A 20,023-nucleotide genomic window follows, 5' to 3' on the forward strand; every position below is an offset into this window, starting at 1 on the left:
GTTTTAAATGTACGCTCATATTAAACCTGATTATCAAGCTGTTTTTAAACAAATTTACTTACAATTTTGCTTAGACTCTTATATATTCGCATTCTGATAATTCAGTTCTGACATTAATGTCCGTATTTTTTTTACATTTTAACAACAAATTTTTATGTGACCTAATTATCCGATTGGTCTGATTTTTGGTTTACTGATGTTTGAATGTACAATAATATAAGCGAAGCGGCAAGTACGCATTTTTATTTTTTTCCATCACCCTTTAATTGAAATTCAAATTTATTTTTGGATATTTAGTATTTACTTTCATTTGATGTCCAACTTATTTACTCTAGAACCTCGAGCAAGAGACCATCCACGCATAAAGACACAAGACAAGTATGATTTGAGTAATGTTTTTGGCTTCGCTACTTATTGATTATTCATCCTTGTTAAATTAAATAACAATACTGCAAAAAAAAAAATATATCAATAAACAGTTTTTTGGGTTTTATTACAACATTTATTTTATAATGGTAATGATACAGATATTTAAAAAACACAAAATTATTTCATTAAATTATTTGTTTTACTTTACTTCTACTTTATTTCTTTCCAACATAATTAATATGATAAACATATTTACAAAAATTATTTCACTTTTCCAGTTCCTTGGTTGCTGTCTTCTTGGTAACTTTTACCTGCCTATCCCAAAATGCTTGGGACTTCTTGGGGACTAGCTTGTTCATCTTCAAGAACATGATGGCGTGGATGGTTTCTTTCTCTAGGTTATACCGCCTCGATGAGTAAACTAATTTGAGGTGTGAGAAAATTCTCTCACACCTCGCATTAGAAACAGGTAAGTTGTTGAAGTTGGTCATCAAACTGACAAGTCCAGGTGGATAACATATCTTCTCTGCAACATGTTCATACCTGGCAGTAAGCATCCTGTGGGTTGCGGTCATTGCTCCTTGTTTGTACAGTTTCTGGCGTTCTTCAACATCGAAATCCTTGGACTTAGATTTTTTGACTTTCGCAATTTCCTCCTTTATCTTAGCGACTTCACGTTGGTAACCGTATGTCAAGGCATGCAACTTGGATTCTTCTATGTTACTCCAATCCTTCAGCCCAGCTTTCAGGTGTTTCTTCATGACGTCCAGGGGATCCTTCTGTTTGTCACGTTGTTCTTTCTTTTTCTTCTTGGCTGCTGCTTGAGCCTGAATTTCTTTGAACTCTTGTTGTTTGTTCCAAAACATCTTTTGGATGGGTGTCATCATGCCTGTAATACATAAATATAATTAATAAAAATGATAATTGAATTATTTAACTAATGTTATTATTATTATCTATTTTAATTAATATTGTATATCTTTACCTGTGGGAGGTGCAGTTTCTGGAGATTCGTACTCGTCAGCTTCGGAATCCTCATTGTCGGCATCCGCATTAGCTCTACGCAGGTCGGCCTCTTCATCTGCCTTTTCTTCAGGACTTAGGTTGGCTCTCAGTGAGATTCGGTGTAGCCGTTCACCCAACAACCTACAATTTTTGGGTGCTTGTTGTAAAATTGTTTTTGCTTCATCCTGTGTCACCGTAAAGCTTTGTGTGCCACTCGCAATCATTTCCAAATGACTGCGTGACAGGGGGTGTAGGTAGAGACAGACTTGCCATCCTGCATTAGTACGGACAATCTTGTTAACTCTCAGGTGAAGGAACTTGAATACACGTCTAGCGAATAAGTTGCCAGGCATACTTGTCCGTAGGGTAAAGAACACCGTATCCAGCATGGTGAACATCTGGACGATTGTGGCCTCATGGGCTTGTGCAGGAATTGTCAGCATGGTATCCACACACTCCAACACTTCCAGGACTTCTCTGAGGGCAAGAACCTGGTCAGGTGTTGGCCACAGATTGTCAAACTTCTTGTTGACTAAAATAAAAATTAAAAATTAAAAATTAATTCTATTGATATATACAGTTCTAATTTTTAATTAAGGGAACGAGAGAAGAAATAATTTATTTAGTTTAAATTTTAATAAACTTCTATTTGTTACCTTTCTCTTTTGTTTAATTAAGGGACAGAGAGAAATTTAAATTGGTAATTTTGTTAGTTTTAAATTGTTGTTTAAATTATAATTAACTTTTTTGGGTTTACCTTTCTGATCCTGCACGGATTTTTTCACCTTCTGAAGTAGTGGTTTGTTGTCAAACAACTCTAAGAACCGCTTTATCATGTTCATTCTGGAGCTCCATCTCGTCTCCACGTATCTGGTAAGCATACGTTGTCCACTCTCTACCAAAATGCGACGCAGCTTCTTGTTATTCATAATTTTACTGACCAGCTTTGCCAGGTTAATTATGGTTCTGTTGTACCCCTTCCCTTTCTAAAAAAATATAATATTTGTTAATTTTCACGTTTTTGTATAATTTATTATTTAACTTTTTAAGTTACTGTATAAGTTATTTAGTTGGTTCTATTAATCATTTAATTAATTTACTTACAACTTTGGCAGCCTGCTTCAACGCCAACTCCACTTGGTGGTTGAGGCAAACACCTCCCACTATAAGTCCACATTTCTGCTCATCACATTTCATTGTTCTTTGGATGTTCTCTTCTATTAGTTTCCCGAAATTTGTGATTGCTGAAAAGAAATAATTTAATAAATTAATATAATTTAGTTAAATGCATTTCGTGAAACTACCCCTGTAAATCATTAAATGTAATTCATTGAATTTTTTGGGAATGAATTTAATTTAACTTTACTTACCCTCTCTTTGTTGTGGATCTTTGATGGCGATGGACCTGTAGAAAATCGCACTTGATATGCCGCCATCGCCGCCATCGCCTTGTCTTGTTCCTGCCAGGGTTTCTTCATCTCCATCCTGACCCTCACCTTCGGCTTCTACAACACCATCCTCAACCTCATCTAAATCTTCTATAAACAAATCCAACGGGATTTCATCTTCACTATCAGCCTCAGGTGTGTCTTCCTTATCACTATCATCATCACTGACTCCCTCATGGTTCATGAAACTTGTATACTCTGTGGGGGTTTTCCCGTGCTCTTCATTGAGTATCTTGACGGACTAAAGAATGAAAAATAAATTAATGATTTACTTTCTAATGGTATTGTTTTATAATATTAATTCTCGTATTCATTCAAATATTCATCTAAAAAAACTGGTTTTATCTTACAATTGTACATTTTACATCCGCGGAAAGCCATTTAAAATACGATGCGAGAAAAAACTATTAAATAGTTATGATTTTATAATTATAATTTATAATTTTTCATTACCTTTACACAGTTGGCAGCCGAGTCGGATGTGGAGCTGAGAAGTTGATAATGCTCAAGCCCAAACCTTTTCAACAGTTCTTCGAAATATTCGTAGATGCTGCGGCCGGAAGCATCGGGTTTAGGCATCTAAACATAAGTAATTAATCAAATTATCATTTAGGTATTTGTGGTCATTCTAAATTTCTAAGAATTAATTTTAAACTTATACCTGTTCACAGGCGAGCAACAATTCTTTGGGACCGTCTGCATCGGTATAGTTTGCAGTTACTGAAAAATTAGTAATTCTTTTATATTATTCATTCATAATAGTTTACTTTACTTTATTTAATTCAGGTTATGTAGCTGCTGCAGTTGTAATTGCATTAATAAATAATAATAGTTTATTTATTTTATTTAGGTTACCTGCAATGAAGTCGGTGTGGTGAACATTGCCGAAGTCGAAGGAAAGGTGCACACCTGCGGAAACAAAGATAATATTGATTATTTAAAATAATTAAATATTAACATTTTTTCCGCAGGTGTGCACCTTTCCTTCGATTTCGGCAATGTACACACCCGCGGAAGTGAAGATAATTTAAATTAATTATTTGTTATTTCTTTCAGATTTTGAAATTATTTAGTAATGTTTTAGTTTATAAATTATAATACTTAATAGTTAATAGTTATTAATACCTTTATTTTCTAAAATCTTCTTGAAGGATTCCATGTAATACTTGTGCTGCCCCTGCAGCCAGTTATGAAGCTGTTTGCTGGTGGGTGCATCCTGCTTCTTGCCTTTCTCAAGTAAACCGACCTGCTTGGCGACGATATGGTCAAAGGCATTGGCATCCGTATCCTTAAAGCGAATTTTTTAAAGTTAGTATGTTTTTCAACCTATTTTTAAAAAATACACTATTCTAACTGACATGAAGATATATTTCGATTTTAGCAATCATTTTCAATTAATTTTGTTTAAAAAAATATAGGTATGAGACATTAGATAACAGCAAATATGATCAAAAATATTAAACATACATTTACCTTAAAGCGAAGGAAACTTTCATTATTAACCAGTTTTCCTGTTATGTGGCGCAGCGCTTCTAGGGCAGTGACGTATATTTTGACTTCATGGATAACTTCAGCATCTGCCTGGGCCTGTTGAAACTTCCTCTGAAAGCTGGCCAGGTTCACTCCCTTCCTATACTCTCGGTAAACATCTCTGTGGTCAATGATCCAGTGACGGCTAAACCTCCTAAACAGGTAAGCAATTAATATTATTTTTTTTAGCAAAGCTACTCTATAATTCACCTTGTCTGTCAGTATATATTTTTAATCAATGTTTATGAATACTTAATACCAGTGTTCTGGAGCCGGGAGCAGCAACATTTTTTGTGGAGCCGGATCCGGAGCCGTATTTTTTGTTAAAAACGGCTCCGGCTCCGGACTAGGTAAAAATGATTTTTTAAAGTAATATTATAATTTGGCAACGGTCTATTTCCATATAATAAACTGAAAAACTATTGTTACTTAACAAATAGACACACATCCTTCTACTTTTATATAGCTTTAATCAAATAAAAGCAAAATATTTTATATTATTTATCTTATTTTATCAAATTCAATAATGGAAAAAAATTGATATATTAATTTTAAGGTAGGAGCCGGAGCTGGAGCCGGAGCCGGGAGCCGTATTTCCAAATACGGCTCCCCGGAGCCGGAGCCGCATCAAAATTATACGGCTCCGGCACGTTGCGTTAATACATCATGTTATTTTATGTCAACTTAATATTATTACCTAAGAAGGTTAGTTTCTTGCAGTATAAATCTCTCTAATGGTTTTCCCTCTTTGGGGTATTCTTTCACGTGGTATGTGCCATCCCAGGTATGGAAGTTACAGTATTTGCACCCCCGCCCCCACGGGGTCTTATTCTGACCCTTTCCAGGGTAGTTGGGGATCATGTAAGCATGATCTTCAAGCACTTTAACCAAGTAGACATAAACCTGAAGTAATTTTAATTTTATTAAACATTTTATTTAATAATCTCACACCTGTAACTCTTTTTTTAGTTGTGTTCCTTTCTTGACTTTTAGTTTTGCTTTCAAAAAGTGTCACTTTTGCCCCCCCCCCCTCTACATTTTATTATTATTTTTAGTATTTATGTTTGTACCTTATCACCATTACTATATGTTATCCTCTTCCCATCAAGGCGGTCATAGAGCGAGTGTGTGTCCCCTTGTACTGTACCCACGCAGTCTAGGTAATCAATAGAACAGTTAATTTAATATATTATAGGTAAAGTAAAACAAACTAGTATTCTAGAAATTTATGTATTTACGGTTGAGATTGTATGGTTATTAATTATAAATATAATATAATGTATTTTATTTAAGTACAGACAAATAGACATCCTGTCAATTAAATTTTTAATGTTACTACCTATGTTATTGATATTAATTATACTAATTTAAGCTTACCTCTGATGAACATATGTTCCGTACTGTCACTGTTCATCTTGGGTTTATTCTTGGATCCTTTTTGTCGGCCACCTCTCCCTTTTGGCTTTTCTCCAGCTGGGGATGACTGTGCTGAAGAAGGTGTGTCTCCAGCTGGTGTTGTAGGTGTGGCTGCGGCTTTAGGTTTGGCTGCGGCTTTAGGTGTGGCTGTTGTACTTGTACGGCCACCTCTCCCTTTTGGCTTTTCTCCAGCTGGGGATGACTGTGCTGAAGAAGGTGTGTCTCCAGCTGCGGCTTTAGGTGTGGCTGTTGTACTTGTAGGTGATGGAGACGGCGGCGGCGTTACGTTGAGTGGGCGCATTGGTGATGTATCTGGTGTTGTTTGTGAAGCTGGTTGTGGGCTTGCTGGTTTTGACCTTAAAATAATTAATTAATATTATTTTTCCCTTGCCCTCTGGACAAAATATAAAAATTATTTGGCTACTTGTTTTTTTTACCTCGATTGGGGAGAAGGTTTGGGGGGTGAAGTTGGATTTTCAGGTTCTGGGCTGTCAGGTTTTGACCTTAAAAAAATAGCCTATTATTTTAATTATTAATTAATATTATTTTTCCCTTGCCCTCTGGACAAAATATAAAAATTATTTGGCTACTTGTTTTTTTTACCTCGATTGGGGAGAAGGTTTGGGGGGTGAAGTTGGATTTTCAGGTTCTGGGCTGTCAGGTTTTGACCTTAAAAAAATAGCCTATTATTTTAATTATTAATTAATATTATTTTTCCCTTGCCCTCTGGACAAAATAAAAAAAAATTATTTGGCTACTTGTTTTTTTTACCTCGATTGTGGAGAAGACTCTGTTCTTCTTTTCTTGACCCTTGGAGGTGAACACAACTTTATTATTCGCTTCCGTTGTGGATCAGCTATTTTTGAAGTGACTGGAGTGCAACTGAAATTAAATAAATAAATAAATTTTCAATTTCTCTGGTTCTTTTTAGAACCCACCAAATTTACCAAATTTGGGATTATATTCTAAAAAAAAATGGCCTCTCTTGGTGTGTAGAGCACCGAGAGTTGCTGAACATGGAAGGAATGCGCCCCGGAGGATGGATGGAGGACCCAACCTAACCTGACCAAAAGTAAGTAAGGATATTTTTTTAACATTTACCTACCCTAAGATAAAAAGTTACTGTAAAAATACAATACTTTTCATAATCCCATTTATTATAATTTTATTAGGGGTATGCATTTGAGCTTAATAGTAAATAAAAAGTAAAAATACGACGAAACCCACTAATTTTATAAGGGGTAGTTTCACGAAATGCATTTGAGCTTAATAAATAAAAAGTTACTGTAAAAATCCCATTTCTATACTTTTTTTAGCATGGGTAGATGCACTTCGTGAAACTACCCCTTTTAGTTTTTTTATAACATTATTAAATATGAAATGAAAATATTATTATTACCTAATGTTATCACTGGGGGTTATTTTTTTTGTGGGGGTCCCCAACCCCTCCTTCTCCTCCAACATTACCGACCCTGGAGTGCAACTGAAAATTAAATAAATAAATAACATTTACCTACCCTAAGATAAAAAGTTACTACTTTTCATAATCCCATTTATTATAATTTTATTAGGGGTATGCATTTGAGCTTAATAGTAAATAAAAAGTAAAAATACGACGAAACCCACTAATTTTATAAGGGGTAGTTTCACGAAATGCATTTGAGCTTAATAAATAAACTTCGTGAAACTACCCCTTTTAGTTTTTTTATAACATTATTAAATATAAAATGAAAATATTATTATTACCTAATGTTATCACTGGGGGTTATTTTTTTGGGGGGGGACCCCAAACCCTCCTTTTCCTCCAACATATCAAGGTCAACCTCATCCAAAACATCGGGTATGCTTGCATCGGGGATCGTCTTACGTTCACGCAAACTACGAGTACGCGTAACTGAAGAGTCAGGCATAGCTTGGACAACCTCACTGTCATCATCGTCACCTATAACTTTATTAGAGTCAGGCTCAGCCATTCTCTAACGATGTTGTAACTGAACTAAAACTAAAAAAAAAGATTAATATTAATTATGACTTTATGACTTTAAGCCTAAGGTGGTGAGAATGGCCAGGTTACCGCTTACATTGGATGATTGGGGGAAGAAAAGGGTTAACAACTTAACAGTAACTCCACCCATAATTTTATTTTTTGGAATAGTAAGGGATAAAATAAACACACATAAAAGAAAGTGTGGGGGGGGGGGGTATAACTATAATCTGTGTTGGAAAATATTTATATGACATGTAAGACTAAGAATTCTCCTAATTTCCCCTTGAGGAGGGGGGAGGATTTGATGCTTAATCTGCAGAAGGGGTAATTTAACACTTAATTTACCCTCCGTAAAAGATTAAAGATTAAAAGATTAAAGATTATTTGAAACCTGCCCCACCCCCCTTTTTCAACACTTCTTATTTGAATATAATTATATGTAATCTTTTTTTCTCCACCCATCATAACGTAATGGTTAGGAGGAGGGGGGGGGGGGGAACCAACAAGATTTAATTTGGATTTAATACGATGAAATTTTAGTAAATAAATTAGCCGTTAGAGGCTGGATATTTCAAATTGTTTTTCAATTTATACTTAAGTTTCATCATTCATTGGTAAGAAAAGTTAAAAATTATATTTCAAGTTTTAGAAACCTATTTTTAAGAAAAGTTACATTTGAGATGAATAGAATTAAAAAAGTATTCGGTAATGTAGACAAACAAAATTGCTTCATAGTTACATATTGGAAGTTACATAACATTCAAGGATTACCATTGACATTGTCAGCTTTGAGGTCACTTTATGAAGGCTTTTTGGCCAATTATAGAATAGATTGATGATAATGATATGATGAATATCTGTATCATTTCATATCTTTTAAAAACAAAGTTTTATACCAACGTTTTCTTTTTGGTTTGCTCAACAATTTTGGGGAATTTTGGGACTTGGTTGCTTCATTAAGTTGAGTGTAAAAACGTTTCAACTATGAATTGTTATTTACAAAAGGGGTAATTTTGTGCATCATCATTGGGAGTGTACATCAATTTATCGGCCATTATAATATAAGGTTATAATTTATAAAGGTGTCATATATATAAACCTTTCTTAAAAGTTAAAAAAAAACTCTCTCCCGTCACCCAGCATTAGTGGAAAATTTTTATAAAGGAAAATTTAAATAAATAAAGGGGGGTTATAATAAAGGTGTCGTCATATATATATTATGGAAAATTTTTATAAAGGAAAATTTAAATAAATAAAGGGATTATTCTTTGTATTTTTTTTGGGGGGGGGGGGGGTTATATTCAAAATCAAGTTCAACCCTTTCTTTTCATATATTCTATGTATAATAAAGGTGTCGTCATATATATATTATGGAAAATTTTTATAAAGGAAAATTTAAATAAATAAAGGGATTATTCTTTGTATTTTTTTTTGGGGGGGGGGGGGTTATATTCAAAATCAAGTTCAACCCTTTCTTTTCATATAGCAACCCTCCTTAAAAGGGGAGGGGGGGGAGACTAGAGTAAAATAAACAGCCCATTGCCCTTCCCTTTATTTTGGGGGGGGGGGGACTATAAAGGTGTTAACTGTTACTTACATGTAAAACCCTTTTCCCCCACCCATATATGTTTGGATATTGACCTCTCGGATGCCACTTATTTTAAAGGGTATGTAAAGATAAAATTTTTTCATGCTATTAGACTATTAGTATTAACAAATTAAAAATCTTAACATTTTCTAAATAATAAATATCGAAGATTGATTTTACGGCATTAGGTTGGTTTATTCGAAGATTGATTTTACGGCATTAGGTTGGTTTATAAAGATAATTTACATTTTACAAATTTGTAATTTAAAGTTAAATAGTAGGTTGGCGACGAACGAGAGATGGGCCAGCCAACTTCAAGTTACTTGGATACTAAGGGGAGAAGAAACGGCGGCGCAACCGCCGAAAACTGCCGAGAAAAGGCAAAATAAATTTCAGCGGCTTATCGGAAGGTAATGAGGAAATTACATTTTTGCATACAACCCCTTTATTTTAATGGCTTTCTCTACCTTTTGACCGCCTTTCTCTTTGTTTTAATGCGTAATTAGTTTTTATATACGCATAAAATAAACTTATAAACTTAATTATTTTTTAATATTTGATTTTGCAGTGTTTTTATACGTATATTGTGAACGTTTTGATGAAATTGAATTGAAATTGAAATTAATTATATCTGCATTTGCATTATGAAAAATAAAATACTAATTATTAAATTATTATTTCAGTATAAATATCCGAACGATCAACGAATAATGAAATCTAGAGTACCCAGCAGCACGAAACGAAGGAGCCAGCGAATACTTGAACGACGTCAAGGTATAATATATATTGAATTCTATTTATTTTTAGTTATTTATTTATTATGATGTAGTTACGTACGATTTAGAAAGCGAAGCAACTCTATAATCATTACCAGAATGTCCGTAAATCCATAACCATAACCATAAACAATTATAAACATGACATTATACAAGTGTTAATGTCCGTTTGTCCTACCTTTTCAGAGCTTCGCTTTTATGGATGTTGTCATCCTTGTTTTTATAGTTATAACTTATTCCACAAAGTGTAATATAATGAATAAATAATCCTTATACTAAAGGATCTCGCTAACCGATGAACCGATCGGGTTCTCCTTTTTACCTTTTTAAAAGCGAAGCTTTTCTATAATTATGGTCGGTCCGTCCGATTTAGAAAGCGTAGCAACTCTATAATCATTACCAGAATGTCCGTACGTCCATTTTAAACATGTTGATTTTTCGTCCGAGATAGTTAGCTTTTATTCGTTAATTTAGGCATGTTAGAATTGTCCTATCGATTTCAAACTTTGCATGATGTAGTTACGTACGATTTAGAAAGCGAAGCAACTCTATAAGCATTACCAGAATGTCCGTACGTCCCTTTTAAACATGTTGATTTTTCTACTTTTATAACAACAAAATTTTATGTGATCTAATTATCCGTTTGATCTGGTTTTTGGTATATTGATTCCTTGGACAACAAAGAATAATATTATAAGCGAAGCAACTCTATAATTAAGTCCTAGAAATGTAAGTATGACCATAAACATTATCCTGTATGAAGCAGTTTTCCAACAAATTTACTTAAAATTTTGCTTCGACTCTATACATTTATAATTTATTAAGGTGTCGCTGTTCCTCTTCCTGTTCCTGTTGAGGCCCCCCTCCGAGATGATCCGGTTGTGGCTGCTATTGCACCCCAGCCTGATGACCAGCGTCGAGTTCGACGACAACGACGCCGTAATGCTGCAAGACAATTAGGTAGGTATTATATATAATACGTTTGTCCAGTAACCTTACTCTAAAATAATAAATTCACCTTTTGGAATTAATTTAATTAATTAATTGCGTTGAGATATTTTATGGTTTGGAAAAAATAACCATTTATTTTAAATTAATAGTAAATATCATACAGAATTGCTTACATGATTATTATAAAACAAGGATGAAAACATCCATAAAAGAGAAGCTCCAAAAAATGCGTCAAAAAATCTAAGCTGGATCTTTAATTAAAATGTATTTTTTTTGGCTTTTATGGAACTAATTGTAATCTACAGAAGGGAAAATCACTGGGGATGTACATCGATCTATCGACCACCCTCCTGAGAGATTTTAATTTTAATTTTGATTTAATTTATTAAGGTCAACAGGTTATCCAACAGATGGGGAACATGGGGAACAACAATAATGTCAATGTTCCCCATCAACCACCACAACCGGACCATCCTCAAGAGCCGGACCACCCTCAACAGCAGGACGACCCTCCAGAGCCCCTTCCCGACAACAATCCACCTCCCCCACCCCCGCCACAGCAAGAACGTCAACCTCAACGTGTGCAACCTATTTTCAATTTGACAATAGGTGCGCACGCCACAGTAAATATCAACAATAATCAATTTCAATTCTATTGATTATTGTTGATATTTACTGTTAATTTATTGTTATTTTGTGTTGTTATCCCCCCCCCCCCCCCCCCGACTAAATGACTGGATTAGGTTAGGCTAGGTTAGGTTATATGGCTAGGGGGCCGAGCGCCCGCGGTTATTTTTATTGGTGGGGGGGGGGGGGGGATAAAAATTGTAAAAATCTATTTTGTATTTTGTATATACTATTTTTGATATATTTACTTTATTTACTAGAATTCCAATTATCCCCCCCCCCCCCCCCCCCCGACTAAATGACTGGATTAGGTTAGGCTAGGTTAGGTTATATGGCTAGGGGGCCGAGCGCCCGCGGTTATTTTTATTGGTGGGGGGGATATTTTCAAATTTTGTATATACTATTTTTGATATATTTATAATACTTTATTTACTAAATTTGCAGATTTTTTAAAGGGGTAGTTTCACGAAATGCATTTAAACTTAATTTAGTGAACCGCATATTTTATCCTGGTTAAATGGTTAAACTACATTTATATGGCATATATTTGAAAAAATTTCAATTTTCTACCACATAGTTTTTAAAATGTCAAGACTTGAAAATCGTCTTTTTAAATTGCATATATCACAAAAAAGACAATTTTAAGGTCTTGATATTTTAAAAACTACGTGGTAGAAAATTGAATTCATTTCAAATATATGCCATATAAATGTAGTTTACCCATTTAACCAGGATAAAATATGCGGTTCACTAAATTAAGTTCAAATGCATTTCGTGAAACTACCCCTTTTCTTTAGTTTTAATATTTTCATTTAATTTTTTTTTCAATTTCATTGTTTCATTTTTTAGTAGCAAATCTACTTTATATTTCTAAATGTAAATATGTCTGTCTGTCTGTCTGTTTTTTTTTCGTTTTTCAATTTCATTGTTTCATTTTCATTTTGTATTTCATAAATTCATTCATTTCATTTCATATTCATATTCGTGATAAAAATAAATGTGATAAGAAACTCGAAATAATACACTTTTTTATTCATTCTTATGGTCGGTCCGTCCGATTTAGAAAGCGTAGCAACTCTATAATCATTACCAGAATGTCCGTACGTCCATTTTAAACATGTTGATTTTTCGTCCGAGATAGTTAGCTTTTATTCGTTAACGATGCAAGAAATAGCTATCTATTGATAATTTTAAATACGTGGAACGCTTACCTAACCTACCTAAGTTTTATCAAATAACTATATCAAACGTCTCTCTTCCTTCCTTGGATACAAACGGCTGCGCCCCTAGCATTTAGAGGCTCTATATTCGAACCTACCTACCTACCTACCTAAGTATATCAAATAACTATATCAAACGTCTCTCGAGTCTCGAGTCTCGATGCTATTGATAATTTTAAATACGTGGAACGCTTACCTAACCTACCTAAGTTTTATCAAATAACTATATCAAACGTCTCTCTTCCTTCCTTGGATACAAACGGCTGCGCCCCTAGCATTTAGAGGCTCTATATTCGAACCTACCTACCTACCTACCTAAGTATATCAAATAACTATATCAAACGTCTCTCGAGTCTCTTCCTTGGATACAAACGGCTGCGCCCCTAGCATTTAGAGGCTCTATATTCGAAGGGATATGAAAGGGCAGAAAAATAGCCTAAAACCATCTAAGGACCTATACGAAGCTGTACTGTAAAGGAGAACCATATAGGTTCAGTGGTTAGCGAGATCCTTAGCTACAGACAAACAGAGCTTACTTCTTTATAAGTTTACTAGCGGCTACGCCCCTAGAGGCCTCTAGTGGCACTTTAAATGTTTTTGTTTGTTAAAGTTAATACTATAGCTATTGATAATTTTAAATTTATGTCTTCAATTCAAAGTTAAAATAAGTACACAAATAAAACCATCTAAGGACCTATACGAAGCTGTACTGTAAAGGAGAACCATATAGGTTCAGTGGTTAGCGAGATCCTTAGCTACAGACAAACAGAGCTTACTTCTTTATAAGTTTACTAGCGGCTACGCCCCTAGAGGCCTCTAGTGGCACTTTAAATGTTTTTGTTTGTTAAAGTTAATACTATAGCTATTGATAATTTTAAATTTATGTCTTCAATTCAAAGTTAAAATAAGTACACAAATAAAACCATCTAAGGACCTATACGAAGCTGTACTGTAAAGGAGAACCATATAGGTTCAGTGGTTAGCGAGATCCTTAGCTACAGACAAACAGAGCTTACTTCTTCAATTATAATTCAAATTATAGAGCAGCATCGCAATTACAAATTAAATTAAATAAAAATAAGAAAATTATTTTTCATAGTTTTATTATTATAGCATATATATGTCAAGTTATGTTATTTATGTGGAATCTAACTAAATATTCACAGGAATGCGATCTCATTCTCAACTCAATCGATAATGATCACTGACTCATCAGAGTCATCACCTTCACCTTCGCTCGCGCCACCTTCGTGTTCCAGAACTTCCAGGATGGCGTCAATATCTCCATCATCGGAAGATGGATTTACATCGCCGGAGATATCGGGATATTCGTCTTCATCTGATAGATCTACTGTGCCATCTAATCCTATCGCACGGTCATAGACAGCTAACGCCTGGATAACGTCGTCACGGTAACCGTTGCATTTTGCTTCCATTTGCTGCAGAACAAGTTGGTTTTGTTCGCGTGTACGCTGAGAAGATGGAAGGGCTTGGTGAAGGAATTGGTATATACCAATTCCTTCACTAAATAGTCTGATCGCCTGCATATTCCGAACACTCTGAAACCCCGACCTGTAAAGCAGGTTAGATATATCTTTAAAAGATCTGTGAAGGACCTGATAATGGGCGTACCATCCAGGCATCAGGTCGGGGTATAAACTTGGTTCTGGATCTGTACAGGTAAGTGTACGGGGGAAGTAAGGAACCAAGTCATCCATCGCTACCGGCTTGCGCCTGCGCCCAACTGTGACTCTCTGTCCTTGTTCCGCCATAATAACGATAGCAAAAATAAAACAAATGTTCAAATGTTGTCACTTCAAAGGTCTGTAAGCAAATGAAATTTCAAGGAATCATTAATTACCCCCTACAAATTTTTCTTTGTTGTTGGTTTCCAAGAAATTATTAAGATTTATAATATTCTAGATATCTTCAATGGGATCGGATGTGTGAAATATTTTTAACAAGGATGACAATATCCATTAAAGCAAAACATTAACATAAATGCATTAGTATAATCAAAATTATAAGTAAGTATTCTGTCTATAAGTATAAATTATATAAATACTAACATACTGACGTCTATAACCAACACTAATTATAGAAAAGCTTCGCTAATTCCTAGTATTTTGAATTTTCCATATGTTTTGTTTTGTTTTGTTTCTTGGGGGGGGGGGGGGGAACATTAACATAAATGCATAAGTATAATTATAAAGTAAGTATTCTGTCTATAAATTATATAAAATAGTAATACTAACTGACGTTTATAACCAACACAAATTATAGAAAAGCTTCGCTAATTCCTATTTTCCATATGTTTTGAATTGTCCATTTTCACCGCTCATTATGAATATGGGCGGAGTGGTAATGCGCGCCCCCCCCCCCCCCCCCATGTAACCCCCTAAAATTGGGGTTGGTGTTGTATGTAATAAATATTAGGAGGTAATAGGATATCTGTTTAGCTCCCCCCCCCCCCCCCAAAAAAAAAGGGGGAAAAACATAAATATTAGGAGGGGATAGGACAGTTGACAATAATAAATAATAATCAAAAATCAAAATGCTGAACTGATAAGAAATAATTAATAAACAATTTTAAGTTTAGGCAAATTTAGGATTATGTAATTGTAAATTCAATTGTTTAAGTTTTAACGTTTTTCTATTAGCTTAATGCTTCAAAAGACAACCATACATTGTTCCAAATGGTCTATTTATTATTCATAATTTTAGAGCTTCGCTACTTATGTATGTTTTATAATTATTAGGTAGACATGTAAGAATTATGCTAATTTCCCCTTTGAGGAGGGGGGGAGGATTTGATGCTTAATCTTTCATGTCACACGGTCCACGGATAAAAAACAAATATATAATATCGTAACCAACCTGGTAATGGTATGGTAATAATTGGGGTGGGGGGGGGGGAGAAACAAGATTAAATTTGGATTTAATACGATGAAATTATAGTAAATAAATTAGCCGTTAGAGGGTAAATATTTCAAATTGTTCTTAAATTTATACTTTCATCATTCATTGGTGAGAAAAGTTAAAAATTATATTTCAAGTTTTAGAAACCTATTTTTAAGAAAAGTTACATTTAAGACGAATTGATTTCACAAAGTATTCGGTAATGTAGAAAACAAACAAAATTGCTTCAAAGTTACATATTGAAAGTTGGAATATAGATAACTTCTCTATATGCTTTATAACACTTTATGAAGGCTTTTTGGCCAATTATATTATAGATTGATGATAATATCTGTGATAATATCATTTCATATGTTTTAAGTTTTAAAAACATTCTTTCGCAAGGAAGGGAAATTTAAATTTTTTTAAAAAGGGTCAACTAAATAACATGACACGGATATGAAGCAAAATTGTAAGTGAATTAGTTGGAAGACTCTAATTGCAATAAAACCTACTCTTTTTGAATAAAACAAATATACAAAGTTTTTACTTTTTAATTCGTTCGTTCTTTAAGACAGATAGCTATTTCTTTCATAGTTAAACGGCTCCTCGGGGCTAAAAAAACTGGTTTTAATAATCAAACGATTGTACATTTCTGTTCTGTCTATATATCATAGTTATCATTGAAAACCAAAGAATAAAATAATAGGATGTCTGTTAATCTCCACGGATAAAAAACTTTCCTAGGAGTTTTATGAAGGCTTTTTGATCAATTATACAAACTACAAAGATATGATGATAGTAACCAAATTTAGATAATCACTTTAATAATTTTAGTTCTTTCTTTTTGTCTGTCTATCTTTTATTAAATACAAATCGTAAAATTCGGAATAACTATATACGGTTTTTTTGGACTTCAGTTGAAAGAAATCGTTTTTACTTTCCGGTCATACGCTTATAATACGATGTGATAATTTGATAAATATCTATTTTTTGAATTAAATTTATCGCCTGGACAGACATACTTACAAAGCTATGTTCATATATATTTAAGATTTGAGATTAGTTTGTTTCCCTTCAGTATTTTATTTTTTTTGGAGCGAAGCTATTTCATAATTAAGTTTTTTAAAATTTTTATAGACATTTTTCCGTGCATTTTAAATTTGTTTCAATTTTCCCATAATTACTAAAATAAAAGAATAATGTCAGTTTGATAATAAAAGTACTCGTTTTTATGGTAAATAAAATTAACATATCTTCGCGCCTTAATCGCTGTACAATATTTATTTTTTGGGGGGGGGGCGGGGAGGAAAAATTTATGTCACCTGATTAAGGAAGGGAAACTGGAAGGGTCAACTTAACTGAACTCACATGAGAAATATGAGATCTTCAAGTTCATACAGAACAATAATTTTCTATAATTAGGGTCAGTTTGTCCGTCGACTATTTGTCGACTATTCTGAACTATTTAAGTGTTTGTGTTATTATCCGTTTGTTATACAGTTTCAGAAATCGTTTTAATCTTACAGAACAATAGCTTTTTTATAATTAGGGCTGGTCAATCTCCGTAAGAAAGCGGATAGCTTTTTTCATTTCTGGTAATGTAGGCATTTGCTTCCTGTATCCGTTTGTCATAAAGTTTCAGTACTAGTTTTTATGGATGTTTTAATCCTTGTTAATATTCCCCAATATACAAGGTATATTGATAAAAGCGTTTTTTTTTTGGGGGGGGGGGGAACATTTATGACCGCATAAAGCTAAGGGTCAACTCATGATACAGGAAATATGAGACCTTAGAGAACAAGGACAAATCGTTACAATTTACAAAACTAACTCCAATCCAAATAAAATAAAAATATTTATTTTCATTTTATTTAAGTCAACATAGTTTATTTATTTATTTAGATTATTTATTTCATTAAAGTAAAAAAAGTTATGATTATTGTTTTGTTAGTATGTTAGGTTAAATAATAAATTAGTACATATTACTTGAGTTAGAATGATTAATACATTATTTAATGGTTATTGGTGGTTTATTTTTTAACTTTTCTTTCACTTTATGATATTAGCAAGTTTGATATATGGTTGAGTTGAAATGTAGAAGACAGTAAGCAGGGTGGAGGGTTGGATAATGTAGGGTGTTGGATCTTTGGAAGGTGGATTATTATAGAGTAGATACGCTGAAAGCCTGAAACAAAAAATCTTAAGTCTTAACAGCTATGTGAGGGAGAGGGGGGGGGGGGTGGTAATTTATCTATCCTTTACAACCCTCTCACATACTCACACGACAATACAAATACACATAATAAATACTAGGATATGACAATGAAAGAAAAATCGAGATTTTTGGAATAAAGAAAGGGGAGAATAAATTATTTAAAAGTCTTATCTATTATACAAATTTTATATCTAAGTTTTCATATTTATTGAATTGTTTACAAGTAAAACTGATATGGTTCTGATATCGCAAAAACCAATCAACCAATATTATTTTTTTATAATTCATTCTAAAAAAATAAAAAAAACTCATCAATATTTAATTTTTAAAGTTTTCATATTTATTGAATTGTTTAAAAGTAAAACTGATATGGTTCTGAGTTCTGATATCGCAAAAACCAATCAACCAATATTATTTTTTTTATAATTCATTCTATAAAAATAAAAAACTCATCAATATTTAATTTTTTAAAAAAATTGTATAAAAAGTAAAAAAAACACTGAGAAAATATTAGGTGTAGAGGTTTCGTGTTTTTTCTAGACAGCCATATTGGCTATTTTTCCAAATTTTGACGAAACGAAAAAATTTATTGGAAAATATCAGTAAATATTAACTTTCAGGATCGTATAAATTTAGAAAAGATTTTAATATTTAGGTTTCCTGTCCAAATTCAACCCTTTCCCTAATTGTTATAAACGTCTTTGGACAGTTAGAAACTAGGGGGAATATTAAAGAAATATTGACCCGACAGTTTCAAATTTCCATCGTCTAAGATCTATTGAATAGATTTCTAGTAGACATATGTCTGCATGGGACCAAGACTAAAATATAATATTATATTGAGGACAGGTAGAGAACATATTATAGCAGACAGAACAGTAGGGTCAGGTACATTATAGACATGGGACCAAGACTTAAATATAATATTTTATACATAATACATTCGATCAACATAAAGAAGTTGTTGTTTAAGATATTTGTTAAGGTTTTTCATTTAATTTTTGGCTTATGGTAGATTGGGATAAAACAAAAGCGATATTGTTTTAAAATGATTTTGATCAGTGTAAATTACATTAAATTTAGATGAAAATAAATAATAAGAAATGTTGGATGAGCTTTTTCAAATCAATCCTTCGAGAATATTAGATGATAGACAGACAGACAAGGTTACTCTCAGAGTATATCAGCTACTAACAAATCCTACCTGGATGTAAAAATATAACCCGAGAGGGGGGGAGTGGCCATTCCTCCAAATCCGCAGGCAACAAAGAAGATGGATGAGAGGTAGCCAGTTATGTTCACCTTTGCGGCCACCCAAGAAAATGCTGCTCCAAATTGCCAAGACACAAAGAAACCTAGACAAACACTAATTAATCTCTAAATTTCTGCAACATACTCTGGTAATGTCAGGGTATAAAATATAGTCTTCTCTGTCTGTTCAGGTTCTGCTCTTCAGGGAAGCTTGATATAGTTCCAGGTCAAATTTTAAAAAGGGAAGGGAAGAACTCACCTATCCAAGCAGTACCAATGTACAGCCCATACATGGAAGTACCCGCCAGAAGGCAGAGCAGTCCAGCAGCAAGTACACAGTTCACCAACGAAATCAATATCATGTTCCTAAAAAATTGTATTTAGTGTTGTTTTGACTTAAGCAACGTATTTGAGTTATAAATCAAGAAGATCGAATAAATAGTTAAATGCCCAGTGGGGGACAAAAAACTAAAAAGAAACTTGTTATAGTTATAAAAAAACTATATATTGTTATTTATAGCATTAGGACATTTTTATATAGTCTCTCTAAAATTTAGGTAATTACATAATAATACTCAAATTTCGTTTGTTATCAAATTAGTTTAATGATAATGTTTATTAGTTGCTGAGTAGAAAGATAATAATCCTCTACTAAAAATAGTCTTTGAAATTGCTGTTCTTCATAGGATGTACTTTTAAGGGAAGCTTTATGATGTGATCTCCAACCCTCTCTCTCCTT

The 20,023-nt window shown here is 33.4% G+C and overlaps 5 protein-coding genes across 7 annotated transcripts in view; 1 reads left to right on the top strand and 4 right to left on the bottom strand.

Annotated features, from left to right (window-relative positions):
- The window catches only part of LOC145329720 (solute carrier family 60 member 1-like), a 29,058-nt gene that overhangs the window by 1,006 nt on the left and 8,029 nt on the right, over nucleotides 1-20,023 (bottom strand). For 2 of the 3 annotated variants that reach the window (XM_080174081.1, XM_080174083.1), the window contains exons 14-15: nucleotides 19,544-19,650; nucleotides 19,238-19,388 (exon numbers count right to left, since the gene is read on the bottom strand). In XM_080174081.1, coding sequence (XP_080030207.1) covers nucleotides 19,238-19,388; nucleotides 19,544-19,650 — 258 coding nt within the window. Of the gene's footprint in view, nucleotides 1-18,876; nucleotides 18,947-19,237; nucleotides 19,389-19,543; nucleotides 19,651-20,023 lie in introns of those variants that run through there. The other variant, XM_080174084.1, reaches the window with a different exon arrangement.
- Nucleotides 205-3,470, bottom strand: LOC145329716 (uncharacterized). The gene is made up of 6 exons (XM_080174078.1): nucleotides 3,276-3,470; nucleotides 2,745-3,063; nucleotides 2,479-2,618; nucleotides 2,132-2,360; nucleotides 1,355-1,906; nucleotides 205-1,258 (listed from the first exon to the last, which is right to left on the bottom strand). The coding sequence occupies exons 1-6, from the start codon at nucleotides 3,399-3,401 to the stop codon at nucleotides 636-638; spliced, it is 1,989 nt and encodes a 662-aa protein (XP_080030204.1). The 5' UTR covers nucleotides 3,402-3,470; the 3' UTR covers nucleotides 205-635.
- Nucleotides 3,463-6,377, bottom strand: LOC145329718 (uncharacterized). The gene is made up of 7 exons (XM_080174079.1): nucleotides 5,730-6,377; nucleotides 5,423-5,508; nucleotides 5,050-5,255; nucleotides 4,296-4,506; nucleotides 3,948-4,110; nucleotides 3,678-3,731; nucleotides 3,463-3,542 (listed from the first exon to the last, which is right to left on the bottom strand). The coding sequence occupies exons 1-7, from the start codon at nucleotides 6,067-6,069 to the stop codon at nucleotides 3,478-3,480; spliced, it is 1,125 nt and encodes a 374-aa protein (XP_080030205.1). The 5' UTR covers nucleotides 6,070-6,377; the 3' UTR covers nucleotides 3,463-3,477.
- On the bottom strand, nucleotides 6,496-9,031 carry LOC145329719 (uncharacterized). The gene is made up of 3 exons (XM_080174080.1): nucleotides 7,515-9,031; nucleotides 7,168-7,251; nucleotides 6,496-6,650 (listed from the first exon to the last, which is right to left on the bottom strand). The coding sequence occupies exons 1-3, from the start codon at nucleotides 7,739-7,741 to the stop codon at nucleotides 6,536-6,538; spliced, it is 426 nt and encodes a 141-aa protein (XP_080030206.1). The 5' UTR covers nucleotides 7,742-9,031; the 3' UTR covers nucleotides 6,496-6,535.
- Nucleotides 9,244-11,774, top strand: LOC145330662 (uncharacterized). The gene is made up of 4 exons (XM_080175324.1): nucleotides 9,244-9,753; nucleotides 10,027-10,117; nucleotides 10,945-11,079; nucleotides 11,461-11,774. Exons 2-4 carry the CDS (start codon nucleotides 10,054-10,056, stop codon nucleotides 11,727-11,729), a joined length of 468 nt encoding a protein of 155 aa, XP_080031450.1. The 5' UTR covers nucleotides 9,244-9,753; nucleotides 10,027-10,053; the 3' UTR covers nucleotides 11,730-11,774.

This window comes from Acartia tonsa, chromosome 10 (genome assembly GCF_053477335.1).
Source record: "Acartia tonsa isolate MP-2025a chromosome 10, ASM5347733v1, whole genome shotgun sequence".
Classification (NCBI taxonomy): domain Eukaryota; kingdom Metazoa; phylum Arthropoda; class Copepoda; order Calanoida; family Acartiidae; genus Acartia; species Acartia tonsa.

Coding starts and splice junctions, on each gene's coding strand:
- LOC145330662 (XM_080175324.1), top strand. CDS start 10,054: ATGAAATCTAGAGTACCCAGCAGCACGAAACGAAGGAGCCAGCGAATA. Junction 10,118..10,944: donor AATACTTGAACGACGTCAAG/GTATAATATATA, acceptor TAATTTATTAAG/GTGTCGCTGTTCCTCTTCCT. Junction 11,080..11,460: donor TAATGCTGCAAGACAATTAG/GTAGGTATTATA, acceptor TAATTTATTAAG/GTCAACAGGTTATCCAACAG.
- LOC145329719 (XM_080174080.1), bottom strand. CDS start 7,741: ATGGCTGAGCCTGACTCTAATAAAGTTATAGGTGACGATGATGACAGT. Junction 7,252..7,514: donor ACCCCCAGTGATAACATTAG/GTAATAATAATA, acceptor TTTAATTTTCAG/TTGCACTCCAGGGTCGGTAA. Junction 6,651..7,167: donor ACCCCCAGTGATAACATTAG/GTAATAATAATA, acceptor ATTTAATTTCAG/TTGCACTCCAGTCACTTCAA.
- LOC145329716 (XM_080174078.1), bottom strand. CDS start 3,401: ATGCCTAAACCCGATGCTTCCGGCCGCAGCATCTACGAATATTTCGAA. Junction 3,064..3,275: donor CGGCTGCCAACTGTGTAAAG/GTAATGAAAAAT, acceptor TTCATTCTTTAG/TCCGTCAAGATACTCAATGA. Junction 1,907..2,131: donor ATCCGTGCAGGATCAGAAAG/GTAAACCCAAAA, acceptor TTTTTATTTTAG/TCAACAAGAAGTTTGACAAT.
- LOC145329718 (XM_080174079.1), bottom strand. CDS start 6,069: ATGCGCCCACTCAACGTAACGCCGCCGCCGTCTCCATCACCTACAAGT. Junction 4,507..5,049: donor CAAGAAACTAACCTTCTTAG/GTAATAATATTA, acceptor TTACCTGTTTAG/GAGGTTTAGCCGTCACTGGA. Junction 3,543..3,677: donor CCACACCGACTTCATTGCAG/GTAACCTAAATA, acceptor CTAATTTTTCAG/TAACTGCAAACTATACCGAT.